The 27453-nt window shown below is 42.7% G+C and overlaps 2 protein-coding genes across 3 annotated transcripts in view; one reads left to right on the top strand and one right to left on the bottom strand.

The window, feature by feature from the left end:
• NUSAP1 (nucleolar and spindle associated protein 1) overlaps window positions 1–11138 on the bottom strand; it is a 35484-nt gene extending 24346 nt beyond the window's left edge. Inside the window, exons 1-3 of the mRNA XM_028119449.2 lie at window positions 10944–11138; window positions 4645–4713; window positions 223–366 (exon numbers count right to left, since the gene is read on the bottom strand). Of these exons, the coding sequence (XP_027975250.2) occupies window positions 223–366; window positions 4645–4713; window positions 10944–11048 (318 nt within the window). The 5' untranslated portion in view covers window positions 11049–11138. The remainder of the gene's footprint in view (window positions 1–222; window positions 367–4644; window positions 4714–10943) is intronic.
• Window positions 11139–24478, top strand: OIP5 (Opa interacting protein 5). 2 transcript variants are annotated; one of them, XM_028119453.2, is made up of 5 exons: window positions 11141–11740; window positions 11990–12056; window positions 16696–16818; window positions 19461–19542; window positions 23935–24478. In XM_028119453.2, the coding sequence occupies exons 1-5, from the start codon at window positions 11341–11343 to the stop codon at window positions 24028–24030; spliced, it is 768 nt and encodes a 255-aa protein (XP_027975254.1). In that variant the 5' UTR covers window positions 11141–11340; the 3' UTR covers window positions 24031–24478. The 2 variants fall into 2 exon arrangements, with proteins under 2 accessions (XP_027975253.1, XP_027975254.1); XM_028119452.2 differs by lacking the exon at window positions 23935–24478 and having other exon boundaries at window positions 11139–11740; window positions 19461–19775.
• Window positions 24479–27453: the final 2975 nt, after the last annotated feature.

Raw genomic sequence — 27453 nt, 5'->3', positions numbered from 1 at the left:
TTCTTTCATATTTACTCAATATTTAATTTGTGCTCAATCCTCAGTGAGTGCTTCTCACTCTGTATGATGACCAGTCTAGACTCGGGTCTGTGCTTTCATGGAGCTGACAGCACACAGAGTTTACAACCACTGGATGTCATGAGGAAATTCAAAGAGAAAGTTTCCTAAGAATATACCCATTTTGGCACAGGTGGTGGTCAAAATTTGCACACATCCATTCACCTGGGAGTCAGGTTTCCTGTGGACCGTCCTGCACCTTCTCCTGGTTTTGGTGCCATGGTCAACCGGCTCCCTCTCAGCTTGTTCCTGGCTGCCACTCTGCATCTCAGCCTCGTCACAAGATGATGCAGAAGTTTGACTTCCGTCCTGAAAAGAAAGGCATTCATCTGCCATGTCCTATTTTTAGAGTTATGATGTTCAGGAAGAATCAGAATTTAAACTGAATAAAAAACATTTTACAAAAGGTAATTTTAAAACTCTCTTATACTAAAGGTATAGGCCAGGACAAGAATTTTAGAGCATTTGAAAAGAAACAATCAGGGGCACCTGGGTGACTCAGTCGGTTAAGCGACTGCCTTTGGCTCGGGTCATGATTCCAGGGTCCTGGGATCGAGCCCCGCATCGGGCTCCCTGCTCCGTGGGAAGCCTGCTTCTCCCTCTCCCACTCTCCTTGCTTGTGCTCTCTCTCTTTGACAAATAAATAAATAAAATCTTAAAAAAACACAAAAGAATCACATTTAACTACCCCAGCTTAAAAACTAGGCTAGAAAAGCGTTCCAAGTTTTCTTAATGTGAGTAAATAAGCAAATTAGCATTAATTTTTTGAATATACACAAAGCATAGTACTAGGCAGTATGCTCTAATAACTATAGTTAATATCAAAAATTTATTGGGCTAAGTATTCACATGGGTTATCTCATTTATTCCTCAAAGCCTATGCGAGAGGTATTAACATTATCCCCAGTTTGGAGGGGGAACTGAGGCTTAGAGAATCTAAAGTAACTTGCCCAAGGCCAAAACAAGGGAGTAGGGTAAGAGTGACACGTGTGCCACCATAAACTAAGAGAGCCCCGGTATCAGAACAGTGTGGTACCAGTGGCAGAACATCCCTAACAGAGTCTGCGAACGTAGAACTCACTGTTCCGTAATAGTCGCACTTCATACTAATGGGGGAAAACGGGATTCATGATTCAACACAGGATGCAGAAAAAACTAGCCATGCTTTTTTTATCTTTTTGGTGGGGGGAGGGAAAAGCAGCCCGATTTTCTTTCACACCAAAACACAATCTGGATGGGTCAAAGATTTGAACGTAAAAATGAAGCTATCGAAGCACTAGGAAAAAACAAGTGAGAAATGATCATGAGTATGAGGAAGGCCTGTCTTCACATAGGAGACGCTCGATTTGCTTTTGGTGTTTTTGTTTTTCTACATAAATTCTAATCAGGAAATAAACTAATATTACACACCGGTGGCTGAAATAATTAGGAAGTACTGAAGAGATTCTAACGGAGAGCCGGCCCTCCCATTTCTGGGGCCTCGCTCCAGGCGGGTCCTTCCGCATCACGCGCGGGCTGCCGGTGGGCCACGCATTTGTACCTGCGGCAGCTGTTTCCAGAGCCTAGCACGGGCCGCAGTTTAGCTCACTGGTCCCGCTCCCCTCTCCCATCTTCTTCCTAAGAGCACTGTACCCCTTCATTCTATTAGTTACCTTTGCTGCTCTAAGGGTTCTGGAACCTTTACATCTTGTCCCACACCTACACAAAACCTCCTGTGAAATCCAGGTTCAGATTCCTTACACCTCTTTTCACCTCCTGTCGTCCTTTTCTCGCAAAGTCTGTCATCTATTCTCTAGGTTAACATTTATAGCTTGTTACATAACCTTCATTGAATCATCTGTGCCGTGTCTGTGTAGCTGAATTCTAGTTGATAAGTCATTAAGTTTTTTGTAAGGCTTTTCTTCTTGCCCCCTTCAAGCTTTTGTTTTCTGGGCCATCTGGGTGTCCTTCAGGGTCATCTTTTTATCTTCAGCTCTCTCACACTGCAGGCTTCCCCTCAAATGTCTGGTGACTGTAGGCTATCTATCCTATTTCAAAAAAACAAGAAAGACCTCCTCAGGGGCTTGGATGTGTGGCAGGGTCTTGTCTACTAGGGTCCTTCGGTGGGGAGGAGGCTGTTACGCAAGGGAATCCTTGAAATGCCAGAAGACAGAGGCCTTAGCCTGATGCCATCCAATTCCCTTACAGAGAAGCCCCCCAGTATTTTACACGGCCCCGACACCTGGCGCTCTGCACGTGGGAGTGGTGGCTAGAGTGCTTTGTATCCTGATTTTTCACTCCCTCTCATGACGCTGCCTGGACCCAACCCTCTGAGAGCTGATTTAGTGAGGCCTATATACCACCATTTGTAAAAGGCTCCTCAGATAATTCGCCCATATATCCTGCAACGGGAACCACAATATAAATGTGTGGGAAGTCCGAGAATAAGGAGCTCAGAGAACGGCAGGTTTTAGACAGAGGTAAAATATAACAAAACTGAAACGCTTGCAAATGATGTAAGGTCCAGGACGAAGAGTGGCAAGCAAAGCTACAGGAGCTAAGGAACAAGGAGACAAGCGTGGTAAAGGACATCCAGATGCACCTGTGAATTCACCCCAAAGAAGGTCAGCAAATGACAGGTGAAAACAGGTAAATTCAAAGGTAGGGATACATGAGCGTAGAAAGAGGCTATCTGGAGCACATTTCCCAACTCCCTGGAGAGTCATGGGGAAGAAAAACAAACTGCTTCCCCTACACAAGTGACACCCTCATGTTACATGTATCGTTGGACTGCAGACACCTTTAAAGTACTTATTTAGGGCGCCTGGGCGGCTCAGTCATTAAGCGTCTGCCTTCGGCTCAGGTCGTGGTCCCAGGGTCCTGGGATCGAGCCCCGCATAAGGCTCCCTGCTCCGTGGGAAGCCTGCTTCTCCCTCCTCCTCTCCCACTCCCCCTGCTTGTGTTCCCTCTCTCGCTTTGTCTCTGTCAAATAAATAAATAAAATCTTAAAAAAAAACAAGATTTGAGAGAGAGAGCACGAGTGAGACAGCACAAGCCAATGGTGGGGGAGCAGCAGAGGGAGAGGGAGAAGCAGACTCCCCACTGAGTGGGGAGCCCGATGCGGGGCTCGATCCTGGGACCCTGGGATCATTATCTGAGCCGAAGGCAGACGCTTAACCAGCTGAGCCACCCAGGCGCCCTAAGCTCACTATAGATTCAACACTTAGGAATTCTTTATTTTTTTTTTTTAAAGATTTTATTTATTTATTTGACAGAGAGAGACACAATGAGATGAGAGAGGGAACACAAGCAGGGGGAGAGGGAGAGGGAGAAGCAGGCCTCCCGTGGAGCAGGGAGCCTGATGCGGGGCTCAATCCCAGGACCCTGGGACCATGACCTGAGCCGAAGGCAGACGCTTAACGACTGAGCCACCCAGGTACCCCAGGAATTCTTTATCTGACTGGATTTGGACTATCATCATGCTCTGGCAAAATTTTTTCAAAATGGAATGGCCCCTGAGATGTTGAATTTGAAATATGGTAGATGATTTTACTCTATTAACTACCATCCAAACTAAAATCTTGATTTCAAATGGCACAATCATGTATCCTTAATCATTAAAAGAATTATATAGAGAGACGGAGACTTAGTTGATGTAAAATCTTAAAGCTAGAATTCAAAATTAATCCTTTTTTAAGTTAATCAAACCTGGAATCAAAAGAATTTTGCCCACATTTTTTATTTTTATTTATGTTTATTTTTTAAGTAGGCTCCACCCTCAGCATGAAGCCCAACGCAGGGCTTGAAAACACGATCCTGAGATCAAGACCTAAAATGAGATCAAGAGTTTAATGCTTAACTGACTGAGCCACCCAGGGACCCCAAAAGAATTTTGAATATTAACTAAACAGTTTTAAATGTTTATAACTTGGAATAAAGTTACAGAGATGATAAAGACGGGGGTGGGGCTGGATTTTGAATTCATGTTTATACTTACCTTCATTTCCAGATAGATGATGGATGCTCTTCAAAGTCCAGGGCCTTAAGGCCTTTCTGGATTTTCCTCTATTTCGAGTTTAGAATCCTGGCCCTAACGCAGCATCCACGGACTATGTCAGGTCCTGTGAAAACCTTCAGTCTAAGGCCCCCTCCCCCATCACTCTGGTTTCCAGTTCACCACAAGCCACTCTCACAGGCCCCCTAACATTCAATTCAGCAGAGCAGATGTTATTTCCATTTAAAGAATAGGAAACTGAGAATTAAGGCATTTGAGTTTTGCAAGATCACATAAAAAGAAATGACAGAATGCTACTTAACCTGGATTTTGGGGGCTTCGAATCCTGTTCCTTCCTTGCTGATACCAAGCTAGCTCTTGTAAGTTCTGGCAACTAGTAATTAATTAACCTTTGCATTTTTATGAGAATATCTTATTCAACAGGTTACTCACTACTAGGTAATTTCTTTATAACAAATATCAAAGGATTTATTTTTACCAATAATGATCCCTTTGGGGATAAATAGCATGTCTTAAGTCATCACTAGCTGTGTTTACCACTCATTAAATATAATTGTTTTAGTACTTAACAGGTGTTAAAAAATATTACTTACCCGATTATCATCTTCTTTTTTTACCTCGTGTTTAAGGTGGGCTTTCAAGGCTTTTAACAACTTGTCTGCCTGCAGGAGAGTTAAAGAGTTTATCAGTAGGGCCAAAAATCAAGTAAGCAAAAAAGAAAGGTTAGTAACTTTCCCTTTTTTAAGGATAATTATTCTCCTGTTCTTGTACTCCTCAAATGTCCTCTGGGCAGGCTCCGGATTACCAAGACAGAATTGCCGCCCCCGATTTCACACAACGGGGACGTCAGACAGGGAAAGAGGCAATGACGACAGACACACTGGGCTAAGCACCAGCATGAGGACGCCCAAGCTGTTGTGCAGAACACAGGTGGGCTCGGCCAAGGTCTGGACTGCCGGGATAGACTTGAGCAGGTAACTGGCCACACCAGTTCTAAGACAAAGACATGATGTCTGTAGCTGCTGAGGTCTGAAAGATGAACGTGACAGTGGTGGCTGTCAGGGAAGGGGTAAAGAAAATGCATGGAAAGGCAAGAATGGAGTTTGGGGAACTCAAGTTCAGTGTGGCTGGAGCATGGAGCTGTTCAGGGAAGGGGAGAGAAGGCACTGGGAAAGTGGGCAGGGGCCGATCCCACCAGGCTTTGTAAGGCTGTTAAGAGTAGGAACTTCACCCTCAGAGCAAAGGGCAGTGTCTGAAGAGTCTGTAGCAGTGCAGTAAGTGACCAATTCTCCATTGCTCAGAATGATCACTCTCGCAGGACAATGTGCAGGATGCACTGGATGGCAGAAAGACGGAAGCCAGCAAAGCGGCTGGGAGGCTCATAGAGGAAACCGGGAAGGTCCCGTGGCCTGAGCTAGAGCAGGACTAAGGCAATAGGGACAGATTCAAAATCTTTTTAGGAAGGACAATCAGTATGAACACAGGGGTTGAGGAATAGTGAAACTGTATTACACCCAGGTTTCTGGCTTGGGCAGCTGATGGAACATGGTGCGGGTCTCTCAGATCAGGAATGCCAAACACAGGCAGGCTTCGGGGGGAGGATGGTTACAGGTCCCTGGGGGAAAAGGACTCTTAGTTTCTCTTCTCACCCCGAGAAACCTTCCCTTCCTGCATGAGAAATACTAATCTGATTGGTTATATTTTCTTGTGCTTGTAAAAGGTCAAGCATATTGGCTGGGTTGTCTTTTCCTCTTCTTCCATTCAGCCAGGCAGCGGAGAACCAGAGGTTTCCTTCTCACTATGGGCCCAGCCACCACATCTCATACCATTTATCATTGGGCGTGTGTCCAGGACAGAATGGCAGAGATCCAGATTTGGTTTGGGCTTTAGGGGACAGGAGAGGCTGTGCTTAGGGTGTGAAGCACATCCCCCAGCTGGTTTACCATATGCCCTAAATCAAGTTCTCAGGCACCGTACCAGCTAGTAATAAAGTGGTGCGTATTTTCTACCACTGTTGTTCCTTGAATCTCTCTTGGGGTCTTTTCTGTGAAGGGGGTGATTGGCAGGGCAGAATTCAGGCATTCTTGGTTCTTTGATCATTTTTTCCCCCAACCACTTCATTGAGGTATGGTCGACATACAAAAAGCTATAGATAGCTAATATACACAATGTCATGTGTTTGGTGATAAATATATACCCGTGAAACCTTTATCACTGTCATAAACTTATCTGTCACCAATAGTTTCCTACCACCCCTTTTGGGTTTTGTCTTTTTTTTGGGGGGGGGGTTTAAGAACACTTCACATAAGACCTTAGCACATTTGTAAGTATACCATACAGTAATGTTAATTGTAGGCTCTATACTGTACAGGTTTCTAGACTTAAAATACCACAAAAACCTCATCAAACATGTGACAATGATGAAACAAGGTGCCTGTGGCAGAGACAAGGCAGGGCATCAAGCAGGCTGAATGCTACAGGCAATGCTCAAGAGCGCTGAGCGGGAGTGCACGTGTTAGTAGCAGACGTATTCCCTCATCCCCTTGGCAAGCATGTGCCATGCTGCACACTGTTCCAGGTGCTGGACAGACAGTGCTGAACCAGAGGGACAAGGTCTCCACTCTCTAGGAACCTCCAGTGGAGGCCTACTGGGCAAGTAGTCTATTAATGAAGCTCAAAATAAATGATCAGAGGTTATCAGAAAATTAAATTGGGGACTGGGGTAGGGTGCTACCTGAGTTGGGAGGGTCAGGAAAGGCCTCTCAGAGGTGGTGACTTTTAAGCCGAGATGTGAAAAAGAAGAGGCAGCAGGTGAAGATGTGAGGAAGAGCATCCCAAGTAGAGGGTGCACCAAGGCTTGAAGTGGGCTGGCGAATTGTAAGGACAGAAAGACGCCAGTGCCGGGGAGCATGTGAACACTGGGGTGACCGGGGGCCGGGAGATCAGAGATGGAGCCAGAGGCCGGGTCAAGTAGAGGGGTATAGGCCATGGCAAGGTGTGGATTTCTTCCTTGTACCTTTTTAATTTTTTAAAGATTTATTTATCTTAGAGAAAGAGGGAGAGCGCCTGGGATGGGGGTGAGGCGGGGGTGGTGGTGGTGGCAGGGGGGAGGGGGAGGGGGAGGGGGAGGGAGAGGGAAACTTAGGCAGAATCTTTGCTGAGCTTGGAGCCTGATGCAGGGCTCGATCTCCTGATCCTGAGACCATGACCTGAGCCGAAACCAAGAGGTGCATGCTTAACTGATCGGGCCACCCGGCGTCCTTGCTTATAACTTTTTATTAATAAAATGTCAAGTCCAGGGGCGCCTGGGTGGCTCAGTCGTTAAGTGTCTGCCTTCAGCTCAGGTTATGATCCCAGGGTCCTGGGATCGAGCCCCGCATCGGGCTCCCTGCTCCGCAGGAAGCCTGCTTCTCCCTCTCCCACTCCCCCAGCTTGTGTTCCCTCTCTCACGGTGTCTCTCTCTGTCAAATAAATAAAATCTTTAAAAAAAAAAAATGTCAAGTCCAGGGGCATGTGGGTGGCTCAGGTCATGATCCCAGAGTCCTGGGATTGAACCCTGCATCGGGCTCTCTGCTCATCAGGGAGCCTGATTCTCTCTCCCGCTCTGTCCCTCTCCCCTGTTCATGCTCTCTCTGTCTCAAATGAATAAATTTAAAAAAAATTTTTTTTAAGATTTTATTTATTTCAGAGAGTGAGAGATAAGAGAGAGCACAAGAGCACCTGAGCAACAGCAGAGAGGGAGAAGCAGACTCCCCACTGAGCAGGGAGTCTGACTCGGGGCTCGATCCCAGGACCCTGGGATCATGACCTGAGCTGAAGGCAGACGCTTAAACCAACTGAGCCACCCAGGCACCCCAAATAAAAAAAAGTCATGTCCATAGAAAAGTTGAAATAGTATTAATAAACACTCTTATCCTCCCTACCTAGATTCAGCAGTCATTAATAGTCTCATATTTGCTCTATAGTTACATGTTTCTCGCCAACCTATTCGAAGGTAAGTTCTAGCCAACACAATACTTTCCCACTAAATACATCAGCCACATCTTCTAAAAATAAGGAGCTATTCTACATAACCTCTAATGCATTATCATACCTAGGAAAAATATTAATTTCCTAATATCCTTTGATATGTAGCCCACAATCAAATTTCCTCAATTGCCTCGATTTTTAGCTGTTTTCTTTTTTTAAAAAATTTCCCTCCAAATCAGGATCAAACCAAGTTCCTCACATTACATTTGCAGGAGTCTGGATTTTATTTTAGGTGTGAGGCAAGTCAATGGAGGGCACTGAGCGGAAAAAGTGGTGCCTTCTAAGTTTCAAATATTGCCTTGATTACAGGAGAATAACTACTGCGAGGCCAGAGTGAAGGCGGGAGAGCAGCAGACAGGCTGTGGCCCAGGTCTGCAACACTGGTGATGGTAAACAGAGGTCAGATTTCAGGAGTGAAAAGTGGTGAAAGTGGTCTGAGCAAAAAGGAGGATTCAATCCTGCCGAATAGCAGGGTTGGATAGAGATGTACTACAAGCTTTGGAAGATGCAGAGCCTGGTGGCCTTGGTAAGCTCAATTTCAGGGAGAAAGAACAGAGAAATTGAGCAGAAGATGAAGGACAAGTGGTCAGGAGAGGTTTTTGTTGTTGTTGTTGTTGTGTTTTTTTAAGATGCGGAACAGGAAGACTTGATTGCATCCGTTATGGAAATGAGCCTGCTGAGTGGGAGCAACTGCTGGAGGAGTGGAGCTAATTGCAGGCGTGTGGCCCTGGAGGCGGGAACAAGGATCCACTGGCACCACCCGCAAGGCTGCCCTTAGGAGAAGGTAAAGTGTAAGGGGACAGATGTGATAGCCTGAGGGTTCGATGGTGGAAAGATGAGGTAATGCTCTGCCGATTCCATCTATTTTTCCAATGACCTATGAGCAAAAGTCATCAAGTGAGGGAAGGGAGCCAATTTGAGGCAACATAGGAAATAAGTGTCCTCAAAAATGGGAAAGTTAATGACTACTAAGGAAGCATCCGGGGATCAAATGCTCATTTTACAATTTATGGTCATAAATATAAGTTCAGTCAACAAGGTTAGGTGATTTTCTCCAGGCAGGGCCAGTTGGTTGGGTACAGAAAAAAGGTGGGGGGTGGGGGAATAACAGCAACCCCATTCTTATACCCAACAAAATTAACAATACCTTAATTTAATAACTAGTTCAAGTTTAATTTCCTTTAATTGTCTCAAAAGTGTCTTTCTGTAGTTGCTTATAATAAAGCCTTACGCGGTCACCTTTGTCTGGAAAATAGTACCTCTAAATAAGTACTGACACCTACCGTGTGCCGGAGACTGTGCCAGATAGGTAAGGGGTGTGTAGTGCCCAGAAATACTGCACTATTCGACTCTATGAAAGCGGGGGGTAAATTGGCTAACCCAGATCAGGTCACTCAAGAGAACAACAGGTGGGGCTTTTAGGAAAAGATCTCCGTTGCAGTAGCTCTTCAGAGACCCAAATGATTGTAGGGTGTTAATGTTATCCAGAGCATTGAAATCAGGAAGCCTCCACTGTAACTGTCCTGCCACCGTCTGGAGCATTATTCTAAGCACTGCCAACAAGTGACTGAGAATAATTCATCATCTCCCAATAAAATGTACTGCACTTAGTGTTATAAAGACCTTCCAAGGAGCATGGATGAGATTCTTGTTCAAGGAACTTAACTTGTAGTGGAAAGGATAATGTAATACACAAATAACCAGAGTGCAAGGTGAAAGCCTGCAAGTGCTCAAAGAGAGTACCTGAAATTAAACTGCTTTAAAAAGCACATAGGGCTCCTGGGATTACTGGGGTGGCAGACCCGTGGCCAAGGGACCAAAGAGGAGGAAATGAAGAGCCAAGTCAGTGATACTTCTGTTGGACTCTGAAGAGCAGGTGGGAATTATTAATGCAAATAAAGAAGAGGGAGAGAGAAGGGAATCTGAGGCCAAAGGGTCAAAATTAGCAAAGGCAGAAAGATGGACTAAGGTGCCAGGTGTACAGGGACCAGCACAGGCCGGATGCTATGCTGTCTTGGATAAGATTCCAACCAGACTGCAAAAAGCTTAAGCGATGGATTTCAGCTAAGGAATTAAAGCTTTGTTTATGAAGTAGTAGCTCAGAAGTATCTCCAAATACACTCCTTTACTATTAAGCCCTAACAGGTACCTGGGTACTGATAATTTTAACTCCCTTAAAAACACTTGTAATGCCTGATTTAGGCATTCACTGTGTAAATACCACACCCTACAGAGTACCAGTAAGTATTTTGTGGGAAAAGTCCACTAAAGAATATATAAACCCCAGTCCCAAACTGAATCCCCACCTTTTCCCCTTATCGTTTTGCAGCCTCGTAGTCAAAGACCTTACAGGTTTTGAAAGAGAACACTACCACAATGGTAATTATAAATGAACAATCATTCTAGGTCAGGACTGAATTATAAAAATTTGTCCATGGGGTTGTCCTCTAAAAGTCATCCTTTTTTTCCAGGTCCTCCAATAAAGTATTAAGAGATTTGGGGCACATTTACAATTCACAGAATTGTTAGTTTCGAATTTTCCAGAAGCCAAGGCAATTATTTCCGCGACTGCCTAACAACCTGAATTAGACACGGCATCCCTGAGTTTTCTGGCCCTGCATTTCCTAAATTAATTCCAGAGTACTTCCAATGACATCAAGCCGAACAAACCCTTCTGAAGTCAAGGCCTATGTGAGCCCCCCCCAAAATCAGCCCCAAAATAAGGTGAACGCTATGGCCCCCTTTCCGTTTTTTGCATAGTTGGAGGGACAGGTGGCTCAGTCGCCGGGATTCCCGTTCGGTCCCTTCCCACCAAGTCTACCGCAGGCCGCTCACCCTGCCCTGCCCGCTACCGGCTCCGTACCCTCAGGTTAGCTCGGAGGCCCAGATTCTTGGCTAAGTTCTGCAGGTCGCTGTACTTGAAGGAGTCCAGCTCCTCAAGGGAGGGTACGGCCATGGCAAGCTGCATCCAGGCGACCACGCAGAGGACGCGTACTCCAGGGTCGGCAGCGAAGTTCGAAAACTCTGGCGCCACTGTAAGCGTTGGTTAAACCGAATTTTATAGAGAGTTTAAATTGAAAATGCTCCACTTCTATTGGTTAAAAATGCCCTGAAGGCGGGGTTTCCTGGCGTTGGCCAATAGAAACCAAAATTCTCCACCCCTCAGACGCTTGTTTTCCCCTCACCCCTCAACACCACTTTGGCGCCGAAGGGCGTGTCCAGGCCGAGTGGTGGGGCAGAGCCGCCCCTCCCCGCTCACGATGTCCAATGAGGATGCAGGAACCGTGCTTGGGCGGGGCCAGGTGCGTGTTCGAAACGGAGGCGCGGGCTGCAGGAAGATGGCGGCTCGGCCGCGGCGGCATCGTTCGCGATATGCAAAGCTTCCACGGGATGATTTTTGTGATGGCGCTAAGAAGACAATTGACAAACACTCTTGTACGACTTCTATGGAGTGGGACACGCAGGTAGTGAACGGGTCCTCGCCGCTTGGCCCCGCAGGCCTGGGGACGGAGGAGCTGCCATCTAGCCCGCGGTTGCCGTCGTGGCTGCAGCCGGAGAGGTGCGCCGTGTTCCAATGCGCACAGTGCTACGCCGTGCTCGCTGACTCTGTGCACCTCGCCTGGGACCTGTCGCGGTCCCTCGGAGCCTTGGTCTTCTCCAGTGAGTGGGGGCGGAGTCTGAGGAAGGCGGAGGAGGGCCAGAGAGGGGGCTCCTGCTTTCTCAGGGGATGGTCGAGAGCGGGTGGTGAAAAAGACCGGGTGAAGATTTAGAAGGAAATTAACCCCTTTGCCAGGGGTGGGGGCAACTTTTCATGATTTTTGTGGCTATGATGTAGTCTATCTGTAGCGGGTAGGTTTTCCCTTCCAAAGCTTCACAGCTACTACTCCTGACCCGTGTTTGTCTTCCTAGGAGTCACAAATAACGTGGTTTTGGAAGCTCCCTTCCTAGTTGGCATTGATGGTTCGCTCAAAGGCAGGTATGTACTGGGAGTTCTCGACTGGTTTCTAGTCCCTCAGTAAGATTGAGGAGCGTAGAACCGACATGCACAAGGTGAAAATGGTTTGTTCTTACCTGCGCTAGAAGTTTATTCAGTCCTTACAGTGTATTTGAAGGATGTTTCTTTTACCTGTTTGAGACTTGTAGGAACTTGATGTATTAATGAAACGGAAAGGTGTATTTGTGTGTAGATTTTAAGATCTTTCTGAGGGCCACATCTCTAGTGGCTTGTGCAAGCGAAGTGAGGCTAAGACGGTTATGTCTGGTATGGGAAAAGACAGAAGGGTACCTTTTGGTGTATAGTGAAAATCCTTATAAACTACAATCCTTTGAGATAACTAGGACTTTTAAATTTGCATTTTACTTGGAGTTTGTAATAAGCCATGGTAGGACTATTTCTTCTGTAACCTAGGGAACCTGGGGAAGAACACAAGTTCAATGTTAAGGACTTGAATACTGGGGGTAAACTGCATCTTTCTGTGCTGTGATCTACAAGTGACAACGAAGTGCTCAATGATTTTACAGGTCTCCTTAATTTTGAGCGTTGGCTTTTACATCAAAACAATTCATTCTGACCACAGTTTTAGGGTTAAATAAGGTATAGGAATTCTTAGTTGCTTTACTCAGGAACCAGAAAGAGTTTTGCAGTTCCTCTTTCCCAACTGAAAGACCCTAGCTATCCTTACCAGAGTGTCCGCTTTCCACCCGAAGGGAACAGGGAAGAAGAGAGTAGTGATTTGCTTGGAATTGGGTTATTTGGGCCCAGAAGCATAAGCTCTACAAATATATTTCTTAGAATAGGATAAGACATCTAGACACATGCTGTCCAATACTGTAACCATTAGCCACATGTAGCTGTTGAGCACTTAAAATGTGGCCATCCTGAATTGAGAAATACTGTGAGTGCAAAATACACACTGGATTTTGGAGACTTGATACAAAAAATTAATAGTTTAAAAATATTGATTACATGCTGAATGATATTTTTGATATATTGGGTAGTGTAAAATAAAACTAATTTCGCCTGTTCATTTTGAAGTTATTTTTTATTTTTTTTTAAGATTTTATTTATTTATTTGACAGAGAGACATAAAAAGAGAGGGAACACAAGGGGGACTGGTAGAGGGAGAAGCAGGCTTCCCGCTGAGCAGGAAGGTCCGATGTGGCGCTTGGTCCCAGGACCCTGGGATCACGACCTGAGCCAAAGGCAGACGCTTAACGACTGAGCCACCCAGGTGCCCCTGATATTTTTTTTTAAAGATTTTATTTATTTATTTTTGAGAGAGAGACACACAATGAGAGAGGGAACACAAACGGGGAGTGGGGGAGGGAGAAGCAGGCTTCCCGCGGAGCAGGGAGCCGGACGACATGGGGCTCAAACCCAGGACCCTGGGATCATGACCTGAGCCGAAGGCAGACACTTAACGACTGAGCCACCCAGGCGCCCCTTGAATTTATTTTTAACATGACAGAAAACTTTAAATTACTTATATAGCTCACATTACATCTCAACTGGACAGTACTGATCTAGATGGTTTCTAAAACACTGGAGGGAAATTCCCAAGTATTTGTGTACTTTTAGAATTAGGGGAGCCATGGGACTTGGCAGGAAGAGATTTATCAGGAAATGGTTCATGTGATTATAGAGGGTGAGAAGTCCCAAGAGCTGTAGTTGGCAAGCTGGAGACACAGCAGAGCCAGTGGTTTAGATCTAGTCAAAGGCCACAAGCCTAGAACCAGGAGAGCCAAAGTGTAAGATCCAATCCAAAAGCCAGAAGGCTGTAGACCAAAGAAGAGCCTACATTTCAGTTCAAGTTCAAAGGCAGGGGGTAAACAACAATGTCTCAGCTTAAAGCAGTCAGGCAAGAGGAGTTTCCCTTTATTCCTGACAGGGTCAGCCTTTTTATTCTGTTAAGACCTTCAGCTGATTAGATGCGGGTACCCAAATGGGGAGGACGATCTGCTTTACTCAGTCTACTGATTCAAGTGTTAATCTCATTCAAAAACTCTCTCACAAACACATTCAGAATAATGTTTGACCTGATAACTGGGTGCCATGTGGCCTAGTCAAGTGGACCATAAAATTTAACCATCACTTGTTAACTTGGCACCCACATGCATCTCTTAAAACCATACTTAATCTCCAAATAAAGACAATAACAAAGTCATAATTCTAACTTTTTTTTTTTAAGATTTTATTTATTTGACAGAGAGAGACACAGCGAGAGAGGGAACACAAGCAGGGGGAGTGGGAGAGGGAGAAGCAGGCTTCCCGCCGAGCAGGGAGCCGGATGTGGGGCTCTATCCCAGGACCCTGGGATCATGACCTGAGCTGAAGGCAGACACCCAACGACTGAGCCACCCAGACGCCCCTCTAACATGTTACAACTATCATGCATACAGTTGAAAACACACTAACCCCTTCTCTGGAAAAGGAAGTTAAAGTCCTTAAATGACGTTTGCATTTCTCTTTGATCTCTTGTAATTTAAATACTGTGATATAAAACTAGTAATACTTAAATAGAATGATATAGTTTGATATAGTAGTATGATATAAAGTATGATCTTGTATAATGGAATAAGAGAACAGAGATAAACACTCAGACACACAAACTTACTCATAACAAAGTACAGAGGAAATGTACTTTGTTGTACATTGTACTCATGTACAATTACAGTCCTCATTTCTGTAACTGGTCACTTGGTCATAGCTGTATTTGTAACTACCTTCTTCCACTACCCATCTGTATCCCCTTTTGCCTTCAGCAAGCACTCAGCTGGTCAGAGTTCTTTTCCTGGTGTGGTAATGCAAACCTTCATTTTTGAAGGACTTGAGCCGTTAGCGGACTAATATTCAGTGAAATATTTTATATTGCACACATAAGCACATTTTTGCCCTGTGCCATAAATTAGTATCTATCAGACATTTTTCTATAGGTACTGTGCTTTGTCTGATACCATTAATTCCTACATAGGAATTAATTCAAATTAATGCAGTTTATTTCATGGCTTGCTTTTTGGTTACTGTATTCACAAAAATACAGTACTACATGTGTGGTGTGGGACTTAATTTACCAATGAATTGGGATACTGTATTGCTTGGTCTTTTTTAGTATACACTGACATGAATCTTTTTCTCTGTAGTCATATGATTTTTATACTCTATTGATGCAGTGTTACTGCATAGTATATTTAAACAAATACTTTTTTCCCTTACCAAACCACTTTAAAACTGTTTTCAGGAGGTGCCTGTCTGGCACAGTTGGAAGAGCATACAACTCTCGATCTCGGGGTCATCAGTTTGAGCCCCATGGTGCGTGTAGAGAGTTCTTAAATAAGTAAATAGTTTTCAGTATATACCTGATGAAACATAATTTTTTTCTTAAAACACTTCTTTATGGGGGCGCCTGGGTGGCTTAGTCGTTAAGCGTCTGCCTTTGGCTCAGGTCATGATTCCAGGGTCCTGGGATCGAGCCCCACATCGGGCTCCCTGCTCGGCGGGAAGCCTGCTTCTCCCTCTCCCACTCCCCCTGCTTGTGTTCCCTCTCTCGCTGTGTCTCTCTCTGTCAAATAAATAAAATCTTAAAAAAAAATTTGTTTTCTTTGTAGTATTTGGGATGCCTGGGTGGCCCAGTCAGTTAAGCAGATGCCTTTGGCTCAGGTCATGATCTCAGAGTCCTGGGCTTCCTGCTCAGCAGGGAGCCTGCTTCTCCCTCTGCCTTTGCCTGCCTCTCCCCCTGTTTGTGCTCTCTTTCTCTCTCTCTCTGATAAATAAATAAAATCTTAAAAAAACAGAAAACATTTCTTTGTAGCATTTGGATGTCTTATGTATCAGCAGATATGGTGAGTGACTTACCCAAGTGGTATAACTAGAATCATTACCTGTTTCCTCATCCAGTAATCTTTCAGAGGATAAAAGAAAAAATAGATGGCTTGCTAGGGTAATAGGATTTCTTTTCTTTTTCCTCTTTTGGCATTTTGTCTGGGTATTTTTTTAAGTTAATTTTTTATTATATTTGCAAAAGAAAAATCCTGATTTAAGTTCTATTAATAAATTGCTTGGTAAATCCCAATCAAGTTGATTATTTTTCTTAAGCTAGAAATTGGTTTAATGGTAGCTAATTTATATGGTCATGTGTAGGTTTTTTTTTTTTTTTAAAGATTTTATTTATTTATTTGACACAGAGGGAGAGACAGCGGGAGAGGGAACACAAGCAGGGGGAGTGGCAGAGGGAGAAGCAGGCTTCCCGCTGAGCAGGGAGCCCGATGTGGGACTCGATCCCGGGACCCTGGGACCATGACCTGAGCTGAAGGCAGATGCTTAACGACTGAGCCACCCATTTGCCCCAGGTCATGTGTAGTTTTATATGTTAAAATGTTAATCTGATTTTAGTATGATTTTTCTGCTTTTCAAATGTAAATTATTCTATAAGTGACAGTGGTACATCCATAATAATCTAGGATGTAATTATATTAAAAGCTGAGTTAATCTTTCTTGAATATGTCATTTCTTCAGTCTCAGTCCTATTATAGCAGTTTTTAGGAGAACTGGTTCCAGAGACTGGTTATTTTATATTTCTTCTCTGATTTTCTTACCCATATTCTCTTTTTCATGCCAGCACTTACAACCTTTTATTCTGTACTTCCTGTGGGATTCCCATCGGTTTCCATTTGTATTCTACCCATGCTGCCCTGGCTGCCTTGAGAGGTCACTTTTGCCTTTCCAGTGACAAAATGGTGTGGTGAGTAGACTTAAGATATTTATCAAATACATTTTAAAAGAGCTTCCAGAAAAGGCAGAACGTTTGTACCAAAGAAAATGCTACAGCAAGGCACTGTCTCTTACACAAAAAGATGGGCAGTGGGACCAAAATATAATTTCATAACATTATGCTCATTTTAGAAGTCTTATAATCATACCATGTCTTAATAAGCTTACCATGGAATAGATGAGAGGATATTCTTTTTTACAGAAACTTCGGGAAGGTAAGCTTTTTGCAAAATAATGTTGTAATAGACACTTACTGGGTTTATGCCCAGCCCGTTTTCTTTCCCTTTAGAGTGAGACCTTGTGGCCGTGTTTTTTTTATCATATGTGATACCGCTCCCAGGTGATAGGATCAAGAATGAATACCTGACCTAAGCTAAGCCAAATTCCTAGTCTAGGAATTTGAAATAAGGACCCAGAGACACTAGTCATTTGTAAATGGTACTGGTGCTGAAGTTGGGAAATAAAAGATCTAGGTTTAAGGTAGGTATTTTCTGTTACGCATGTAGATATGGTGAAATCTTGTCTGCAAAAAAGAATGAAGCAGATAGATACCCAAAGAAAAGTAAAAAATAATGACCATGTGGCCTCATAGAATCAAAGTACCATACTTGTTGTTCCTTCTTATGTAGTACTTTGAATATTTATCTTCCTAATACTACTGTCACTTAAGCTTTTTTTGTTTATTATAACAAACTGAAACATCTATCATAGTCTTGACCATTAAAAACAAAAAAACAAAAACAGCCATTGATGACCTAGTTTGTGCCAGGCGTTATGCTTATCTCACTGAGTTCTTAATAGAAGAAAACTGGGACTCACAGAGGATGGAGGAGCTATTTTAATCTGTCTTAACTCCAAAGCTTATTTTTGTTTCATTAAACAAAGTTTCCTTTTTCTCATTCAATGTGCTTAGATCGGTGTTTCTAGCTGAGCTATATATGACAAAATAATAAAACTCATAAGTAAAGCTCGTCCTTCATTCATGAGGTAATTCAAAATGCATTAGGTATACTATTTGTTCTTCACTGCAAATTTTCTTTTTTTCTTTCTTCACTGCAGATTTTCAACAGGAAATACATACTTGAGATGGATTTATAATTTACTTTCAATTTCTAATTTCTTCCTAAATATATTTTTTTAAGATTTTATTTATTTGATAGAGAGAACACAAGTAGGCAGAGCAGCAGGGAGAGGGAGAAGCAGGCTCGCCGCTGAGCAGGGAGCCCAATTTGGGGCTTGGTCCCAGGACCCTGGGATCATGAGCTGAAGAAGGACGCTTAACTGAGCCATCCAGGTGCCCTGCTTCTTAAATAATTTCTATCTAGAATTAAGTTTAAAGAGGGGGGAAAAGTGTTTGTAAATGTGTGCTATTAGTAACCTCAAATCTTCTTTAAAAACAGTTAAAAGTAGTTGTTCCAGCTGAGCTGTAATTGAATTTTTGCTTAGGGAAGTTAAGTTTTTTGTAAAAAAATTTTTTGATATAAATTTTTAAAGTATAATAGGATTTTAAGTAATTTCTTAATCTTTAAAATGAGGAGTTGGGACTCAAAGGTCAGTATATTCTTTTTGATTAAGTAGAAATTAGGCAAGTATAGGTAGCATGAGTCTGGGAAGATAATAATCTATGTGTGTATCAGAATGAATTTGGTTGTGAGTAAAAGAAAACCTGACAGTGACTTTAACAAGTAAGGAGTGGGGTAATTGGCTGCTCCAGGAGTCCTCCAGTGGTTCAGCCACAATAGGGCTCTGGATCAGCATCTCTGTTTCTCTTGGCCTTTTCCTCTTGGATGCTACTGCAATTATAAGCATTACATATATAGACAGTAGCATCCCCAACCAGAAGGAGAAGGATATGGGAAGTGGGAACACAGGGAATGGTCTCATTTTATCATCAAAAGCGTCCTTATTATTGGCCAGAACTATGTCACATGATTGCCTTAAGGTGGGAAAGCAAATATGTGAGAGGAGGGAATAAGATTGCCACACTTGGCTTAGCACAGTTCTGATTCATCTAGGATTGAGCATACTCCTGTCCTAAACAAAATCTGGATTCTTGGGCGCCTGGGTGGCTCAGTCAGTTAAGCGTCTGCCTTTGGCTCAGGTCATGATCCCAGGGTCCTGGGATTGAGCCCCACGTAGGGCTCCCTGCTCAGCGGGGAGCCTGCTTCTCCCTTTGCCTCTCTTTCTGTCTCTCATGAATAAATAAAATCTTTTAAAACAAAACAAAGCAAAATATGGGTTCTGTTAACAAGAAAGAAGTTAGGAATGACTACTTGGTAGGCAACCAACCACGTTTGTCACCATATGATAACTTTTCTTCTAACTGCTTTGTGATTTAGTTATTTGTACGACCTGGTTTATGTGTTTTAATTTGTCATGGGATAATTTTGTCTCCTGTCTTCCTGGCTGGTAAGGGGTGAGATGAGACACAGAGTCTCTGGTGATTTCTTAATTGAGAATGTGTTTTTCCTACAAAATACAATATGAACGTTGAAATGAAAATCTGTAAGGAGGCTGTCTTTGCCTGACATTGCTTTAGAGGTCAAGTTTCGTTCATTGATAATCTTATCTGTAGGATGATACTAATATTTTCTCTGTATATTTTCTATCCAGCTATCTGTTAAAAACAAAAGCCATAGTAAATGCCTCTGAGATGGATATTCACAACTTGTCTCTACCAGAAAAAGTTGCAGAGGTAAAATTTCATGATGGTTGTATGTTTCCTGTAATACAGGCATACCTCAGAGATGTTGTGGGTTCAGTTCCAGACCACCACAGTAAAACAAATACCATAATAAAAAGCAAGTCAAATTATTATTTTGGTTTTCCAGTGCATATAAAAGTTATGTTTACGCTATACTGTAGTCTACTAAGTGTGTTATAGCATTATGTCTAAAAAAAACAATGCACATAACTTAATTAAAAAATGCTAACCATCATCTGAACTTTCAGGGAGTTGTAACTGTTGATCACAGATCACCCTAATAAATATAATAATAATGAAAAGTTTGAAATATTCTGAGAGTTACCAAAATGAGACAGAGTCATGGAGTGAGCAAATGCTGTTGGAAAAATGATGCCAACAGACTTTCTCACCCAGGGTTGCCACAAACCTTCACTTTGTAGAAAATACAGTATCTCTGAAGTGCAATGGAGCAAAGCACAATAAAATGAAGTATGCCTGTATAGACAACTCCTGGCAGTTTATTCCAATGAATTTGGTGGTGATAAAATGGTGTAATACTCCCATAATCCTGTATTCCTGGTTTAGCATTCCTTATTGAATTTGTGACACAAAGCCAGATATTGTAAGGTCCAGTTCAAGAGGAGGAAGAAAACTGTTTAGCTCCTGGATTTCCTCTACTATCCCCTTTGTGCTGGGAATGGACACCATCATCTTTCTTAGATCTGTCCATCCTTTCTTTTTTTCTCTCTTTTTTAAAGATTTTATTTTTAAATAATCTCTACACCCAACGTGGGGCTTGAACCTACAACTCTGAATCAAGAGTCATAGGCTCCTCCAAACGAGCCAGCCAGGTGCCCCAGATCTGTCCTTTCTGTAAGCACTTCATGTTTAGATGTCTCAGGAAAGTGGTGGAATGATCATTTAGGAATTCTTATCAAATGGATTTTCCTAGTGGTTGATAGTTTTGAAGTTGAAGAAAGCAACTTTGTTTTGGTAGCTTACTGACTCTTTCTGAGTGGAAATTTGGCTAAAACTTCACTACCCACAGAAGAACAACCTTAGAATTTATTGTTCATTTTGTTTTTAGTATTGTTAATAGTTTATTCCTTGCTCGTTATACATTTTATAACCAATGGCATTTATTTTCCAAAGTTTATCTTTTAGGACAGGGGAAGAGTGATTTTGGGGAATGTTGTTTTGCATAGCCATGTTCCAAGCCAGGTGTTGGCAAACTTTTTCTACAAAGGACCAGATGACAAATATTTTAAGCTTTGTGACCATTCGTTCTCAAGCACTCAACTCTGCCATTGTAGCACAGAAGCAGCCTTGGACAAATATATAAACAAATGGGTGTGGCTGTGTTGCAGTAAAACTTAATTTACATAAATGGGCAGCAGGGTATACTGCAGTCACAGGGAGCCAACCTTCACTCTAAGCAACCAAGTTGATGAGAGGGGTCAGTAACTATTCATTGGTATGGGAGATAACTTCTAGAATGGCAGCCTGAGGAACTCCATGGACCAACCGCCCCCCCTCCCACCCCAGCAAAACTGCTATAACTAAGTAAAATTACAAAGGAAACAACCATTTTAAGTCGGTAAGAAATTTTTCTCAAGGCATAAAGCAAATGAGGAGACATTTATTTAAGAAAACCTGCAAAACTTCTATAAGAACAGTGAAGCCTGGTGGCATTTGAGTCTGCTCCCTCTGTCTCATGCCTCTACCACAGAGGAAGGGAGGCTCTGGGCAGCTGTAGCCAAGAACACAGGGATCGTTTTTTGCCCTAGCTCCCAGTTGAGGGCTGTGATATCTTCACAGGAGGGGCAGGCTATCAGGATTTCTCATCAGAAGCTCTATTCCAGTCAAAAACGTCCACTTGTAGGTGCCAGTTCTACCACTGGCACAGCAAGCTAAGGACTAGGAGCCCATTCACCCTTGCCCCCGCTTGCATGTAGGCTAGAGGTCTCACATGGTGGAGGTAAGCCAAGAACAGAAGCTGGCACCTATACCCAGCACTCTGCTTGTAAAGCGAGGGTGTCATTCCGAGAGACACTGGCCCCTAGGTTGGGAGGAACCAGGCTAAGAGGCAGATTGTAAAAACTGCCCCCTCCCCCTGCCACACAAGGGAACTGCTGCCCAAAACAGTGGAGATTTTGAGGTAAGCAATTAAGAGGAAGCTGGTAGTTCCATGAGAGCAACAAGCTAAGCCATAGATTCATTTGAAGGTTACCAGACAGAATCAGGGAACAGACAGCTAAGAAGAGCCCTCCTGGCATCAGAACAACAACAAAAAGACTGGCTACCAGCAAGATGACCCCTACAAGTAGGGGGAAGGGTCCTGAATTTAATTGGATTAGACTGTTGAGCAATTTATGTCCCAGGGCATTGTCAAAACCTGTAGAGCAATCAGCCCAGCAATTAGTGAAGGCGAACAGCTTGAACAGCTTGACACTTGACACAAAGATCAGGGAAACGCTGAAAGAGAACCGGCTGAAATCACTGTCCTTCCAGGTGACTGCACACACTCAAGGCTGGGTTCTCTGAGGACTGACAGCGGACTCTCATATGGTGGGGAAAAGAGGTATCAGTGAAATAGTCTCACCAGCTCACTAAAACAGATAAGTGGATAGCAATAAGCTGAGGAGTGGATGTTTAGTATCCAGAGTTGCTATATTATTTAAAATGTCCAATTTGTGGGGTGCCTGGCTGGCTCCGTTGGTGGATGTGTGACTCTTGGTCTTGGGCTTGTGGGCTTGAGCCCCATGTTGGTTACTTAAAATCGTAAAAAAAAAAAAATTTTTTTTTTTTCACAAATAAATGTCTAGTTTGCAACAAAAAAATTAGAAAACACTCCAAGAGGAAAGTATGACCCGTACATGGGATAAAAAGCAGGCATCTATAACTGCCTGTGAAAGGGTCCAGATGTTGGACTTAGCAGACAAAGCCTTCAAAGCAGCTATTATAAATAGGTCCAAAAAACTAAAGGAAACTGCTTAAAGAAGTCAAGGAAGGTATGACAATATCTCATCAAACAGGATATCCTTAGAGTTAGAAATTATAAAAAAGAATCACTTGGAAATCCTAAAATGACAAATTCACTAGAGGGGCTCAACAACAGATTTTAGCTGCCCAAAGAAAGAATCAGCAAACTGGAGACAGATTGATGAGGTTATGGAATCTGAAGAAAAAAGAATGAAGGAAAGTGAACTGAGCTTAAGACATTTCTTGGGCACCATCCAGCATACCTAAATATTCTTTGGTAAAAGGAATACATACCAAAGAAGTAGAGAAGTAGAAAAGATATTCAAAGAAAAAATAGTAGAAAAATTCCCAAATTTGATGAAAAACATTAGTTTACATATCCAAAACCTCAACAAGCCCACGTAGGATGAACACAGAAGAGATACCTACCCCAACACATCATAGTAAAAATGAGGAGGGAACAAAATCTTGAAGGCAACACAGAAATGAATCGCCACATCCAGGGGTACTCCAAGAAGATTAAGAGGCTCTAGAGTTACCTATTTAATTTAAGCATTTCCTGATGAATTATTATTCTTCTATCTTGGATGATAAAAAAAAGATTGTGTATGGTGCAAATTATGTCAGAAATAATATTTTTGTTAATCGGACTTCAACAGAAGATTGTTATCCATAATTCTGTATTCAATGATAATAACTATTTACTAAGCACATGTTGTATGCTAATAATACCATTAAGTTTGGTTCTTGATTTAGCTATTCTTAGGTGAAAGAACTATTGAAAATTACCTAATTATCACAAACACAGGTTCTTAACCCAACAACCAGGGCTACTTTTGAAGGCCATTAGCAGAATATTGAAAAAAGGCATTTGTTACTGTGAACAAAGAGGGGAAAAAAGATTCTTGCCACTAGAAAAGGAGGGGAAGACTCGTTGATGCTGCTCTCCACAAACTTTCTTACCCCACCGTATTCTGTCTTCCTTCCCAATACTTGGCGTTTAAACCTGGTGAGAAGGGGTAGGAAGGAAGGAGACAGAGAAGCAGTGATGCTCAGCAGTGGCTGGTCTTTTTTCATATGAAACTTTGAAGATCTTACTGTGCTCTGGGCTTGTTGCATGAAGTTCTTTCAGAAATAGAACAAGCATATTTAGTGTGTTGAGACATTGTCATCTCTCAATCACTAGTTTAAATTTGAAGTGGCTTCTAGAATCATCAAATTGAGTGTTAAGCTTAAGATGCCCTGGTATCAGGGCACCTGAGTGGCTCAGGTCATGAACCCAGGGTCCTCTGCTCAGCAGGGAGCCTGCTACTCCCTCCCCTTCTGCCTGCAGCTCTGCTTCCTTGTGCTTACTCTCTGTCAAATGAATAATAAAATTTAAAAAAAAATACCCTGATACCTATTCATTTTTCTTCCCAGCTGAAAGAGAAGATAATGTTAGCACATACTCACTTACATTCACTGATGAAGATTCTGAAGGAAGTAACTCCCAACCAGCCCAAGCCAGAAAACTGATCCAGAATTAAAGCCTAAGTATCAGGTTCAGGCCTTATTGCTGTCTTCTATCAACAGGTGCTATTTGATCAATTCTTGAGGAAGATCGGCTTCAAGAAGGGATGGGAACTGTGGTTTATTATGCTTACCTCTAGGCTGATTTTCCAAATGAGTTGTGAAGCTGTTTCTAGAAGATGAGAAACTAAGGAAGCTTCTGTCCAGGTTTTATAGCTATTTGCCTTAACTTATTTTAGCTTATCAATTATTTCTGAAAACATATTTTACTGCAAATTTAGGTTGATTAGGAGGCCATGTCCTATGAGTGGTCTGATATAAAGATGCACAGTTGTTATGAAAATAGAGTTGTATTTAATGTTGACTACTGTTATTTCTACATGGAGCAGTTATGGTGAAGACCGAGAATCCATTTTTTTTCTTACATAAAATATCGGTATATATATATATTCTGTAGGTGATACTCAATAAATTAATTGGATAATATACAATTTGTCTTTCTCTTTTCATTTCTAAACTGGGTAATAATGAGAGGAATAATAATGAGAGGTAACCGGGTAATAATGAGAGGAATGATAAACATCATTCACCAAAATGCTGTTTTTTCATGTTTTGCTTTATGTACCACATAGGCTCAGTACCTTATCATATTATTCATTTAATAGAAGTATACTAACTTCTGAGGATAAAAGGTAAGCAGAAAGCAAAAAGCCACTCTCTACCTGCACAGAGTTTATATCTCATTAGAGGGGGACATTCAAATAACCAGATGAATACATGTGAAATTACTACTCCATCTTGAAGAAAAGGGACATAGAGCTACCAGCACATACAGCAGGTAATGGACCTGGTCTGGGGGTCAGGAATGGCCGCTCTGAGGAAGTGACATTTCAGCCTTGGTCTGAAAGTGTAGGGGTTATTTAGGGAATGGAGTGGGAAACCTGTGCAGAGGCCCTTAGAAGACGTGTAGGAGGTCTTTCGAGGCTAGGGGTCGGCGTTCCGTGTGAATTGTGCTGGGCACGAATGCAGTGTGGCTTTTGATGGCTTCTGATGGACAGTTCTGTGCCAAAGGGGTGGAAGTGGCTGCCAAGGTCCTAAGTTTCACACCCTCGCCATGGGCAAAGAGGCACTAAACAGGAGTAGCTGGAAGTTGAAGGGGTGGACTTGAGTCTTAACACATGTCTGGACTGACCGTATTTGGGCTTATAGGCCACTATCATGGATGGCTTGCTTGGGGTACTGAGTTTGAAGACATTTTCATATAAAGGTGTGAAGAGTTTGGGGCACCTTACAAAGCCTGGAATAAGGAGTTTTAAGCTAAGGCAGACTTGCCAACTTGAAGATTTAGAGGGTGTTTATGAGAGCAGCAATCCAGTTATGAGAGCAGCTTACCAGTTGAAAGGCACCTGAATGGATGCTTATGTGATGTGATAGAAGATCAAATTTCCAATTTCAATAAATTTTTATAAACCAAAAAAAAAAAAAAAAAAGACGTGTAGGAGGTGCACCAGTGGCCAGAAACCAGAGGGTGCAAGGACTTACTGGCCTCCTGAAGGATGTTTTTATCCCAAGAACAATGGAAGCCCTTGAAGAATTTGAGGAGGTAGCCTCTGGCAGGCTCGGTTTCACTTTTGTAGAACTTCGTTACGGTTGTCTTGTGGGGAGAATGGGTTTATTGGGGCAGCAGGCAGACCACTGAGGGGCTGGCAAGAGCACAATCCAGACGTGATCTAGCCAAGTGGTGGGGCATAGAAAAGTGGACTTGGTTCAGATGTAGCTAACAGCCATTTTCTTATTCTTTCCACTTTATACTGCATAAAGGCCATTTCCCTTTAAAAATATTTTAAACAAAATTCTGGTTTGTGGGGCGCCTGGGTGGCTCAGATGGTTAAGCGTCTGCCTTCGGCTCAGGTCATGATCCCAGGGTCCTGGGATCGAGTCCCACATCGGCTCCCTGCTAGGCGGGGAGCCTGCTTCTCCCTCTACCTCTGCCTCTCTCTCTCTCTCTCTCTCTCATGAATGAATAAAACATTTTAAAAAAAACTGGTTTGCTTTATGCTTTTGAGTTGCATAAATAAGGGTGAAGCCTCTGGCAACAAATAGTACCAGAAAAACTTACTTTCTACTCCTAAAGAATGGACCTAATAAATTAATACTATATTGAATCATCCTGGGGTTTTTATTGTCTGTGGGTATGTTCTTAGGTAGCTATTTTCCTTAAACTCTGGATTTGCTGATTTGGCAGAAAATTAAATGGAAAGTTAAATGCTTGAACTTAACATCAAATTAAGCTGGCTGGTTTTAAATAGTTTTTTTTTAGGGGTGCCTGGGTGGCTCAGTCATTTAAGCGTCTGCCTTCGGCTCAGGTCGTGATCCCAGGGTCCTGGGATTGAGTCCCGCATCGGGTTCCCTGCTCAGTGGGAAGCCTGCTTCTCCCTCTCCCACTCCCCCTGCTTGTGTTCCCTCTCTCGCTGTGTCTGTCAAATAAAATCTTTAAAAAAAAAAAAGTTTTTTCCCCAAATACAAATTACATGCTTAATCTAAAAAAAAAATCAGACATAGATGTAAGACAAAAATAAAGGGTGCAAAGTACACTTCCCTTTCCATCTTTGAGAGGCATAGGATAGCATGCTGGGAAGTGAGCAGGCTCTTGGAGCCAAACTATTTGGATTCACATGGCGGTTTGGATACTTATTAGCCATGAACATGAATTTATTTCAACTCTTCTTGTAAAATAGGGATTAACAACTAGGGTTGGTTTTTCCTTTTCTGGCGACAGCATCCATAGGCATTCAGAATGGCCCAGCGTTTGACATAACATTGAAGGCTGTCCTACAATACAGCCTCTAACAAAACTAGGCTGTCCCAGATCCCTGCTAATAGAATCGTTTACCTTTATACCAAGAAGACTGGAAAAGCCCCAAAATCCGCATGTGGCGTGTGCCCAGGCTGACTTCAAGAAGTCCATGCTATGAAAACCTGTAGTTCTTACTGAGGTGGTCTAAAACGAGGAAACACGTCAGCAGGACCTAGGGTGGTTCCAGGTGTGCTCCGTGTGTTCACAACAGGATTAAGCATGCTTTCCTTACTGAGGAGCAGAAAATCATTTGTGAAAGTGGTGAAGGCACAAGGCAGAACAGAGTCAGAAAGCTAAATTAAAAAATGAAGCTTTTTGGCATAATAATTCAAAAGGCTTGTTCTGTTAAAAAAAAAAAAAAAAAAGCAAGGGGTACCTGGCTGGCTCAGTCAGAAGAGCATGGAACTCGATCTCGGGGTTGTGGGTTCAAGCCCCGCATTGGGTGTAGAGATAAATAAATAAATCTTTAAAAAAAACCCAAACAAACAAAAACAAAACCCAAACAAACAGGGCTGTAGTGAAGATTGAGTTAATGGATACATCTAATGTAATTACAGCAGTGCTTAGCACAT

This window comes from Eumetopias jubatus, unplaced genomic scaffold, assembly GCF_037043125.1.
Source record: "Eumetopias jubatus isolate StellerSeaLion01/CBP00866 unplaced genomic scaffold, mEumJub1_p1.0 scaffold_7, whole genome shotgun sequence".
NCBI classification, from domain to species: Eukaryota; Metazoa; Chordata; class Mammalia; order Carnivora; family Otariidae; genus Eumetopias; species Eumetopias jubatus.
The sequence above is the reverse complement of the archived record's forward strand: the minus strand, read 5'-3'. Positions and strand labels throughout refer to the sequence as shown.

Coding starts and splice junctions, on each gene's coding strand:
- OIP5 (XM_028119452.2), top strand. CDS start 11,341: ATGTCCAATGAGGATGCAGGAACCGTGCTTGGGCGGGGCCAGGTGCGT. Junction 11,741..11,989: donor CGGAGCCTTGGTCTTCTCCA/GTGAGTGGGGGC, acceptor TTGTCTTCCTAG/GAGTCACAAATAACGTGGTT. Junction 16,819..19,460: donor TCCAGTGACAAAATGGTGTG/GTGAGTAGACTT, acceptor TTTTCTATCCAG/CTATCTGTTAAAAACAAAAG.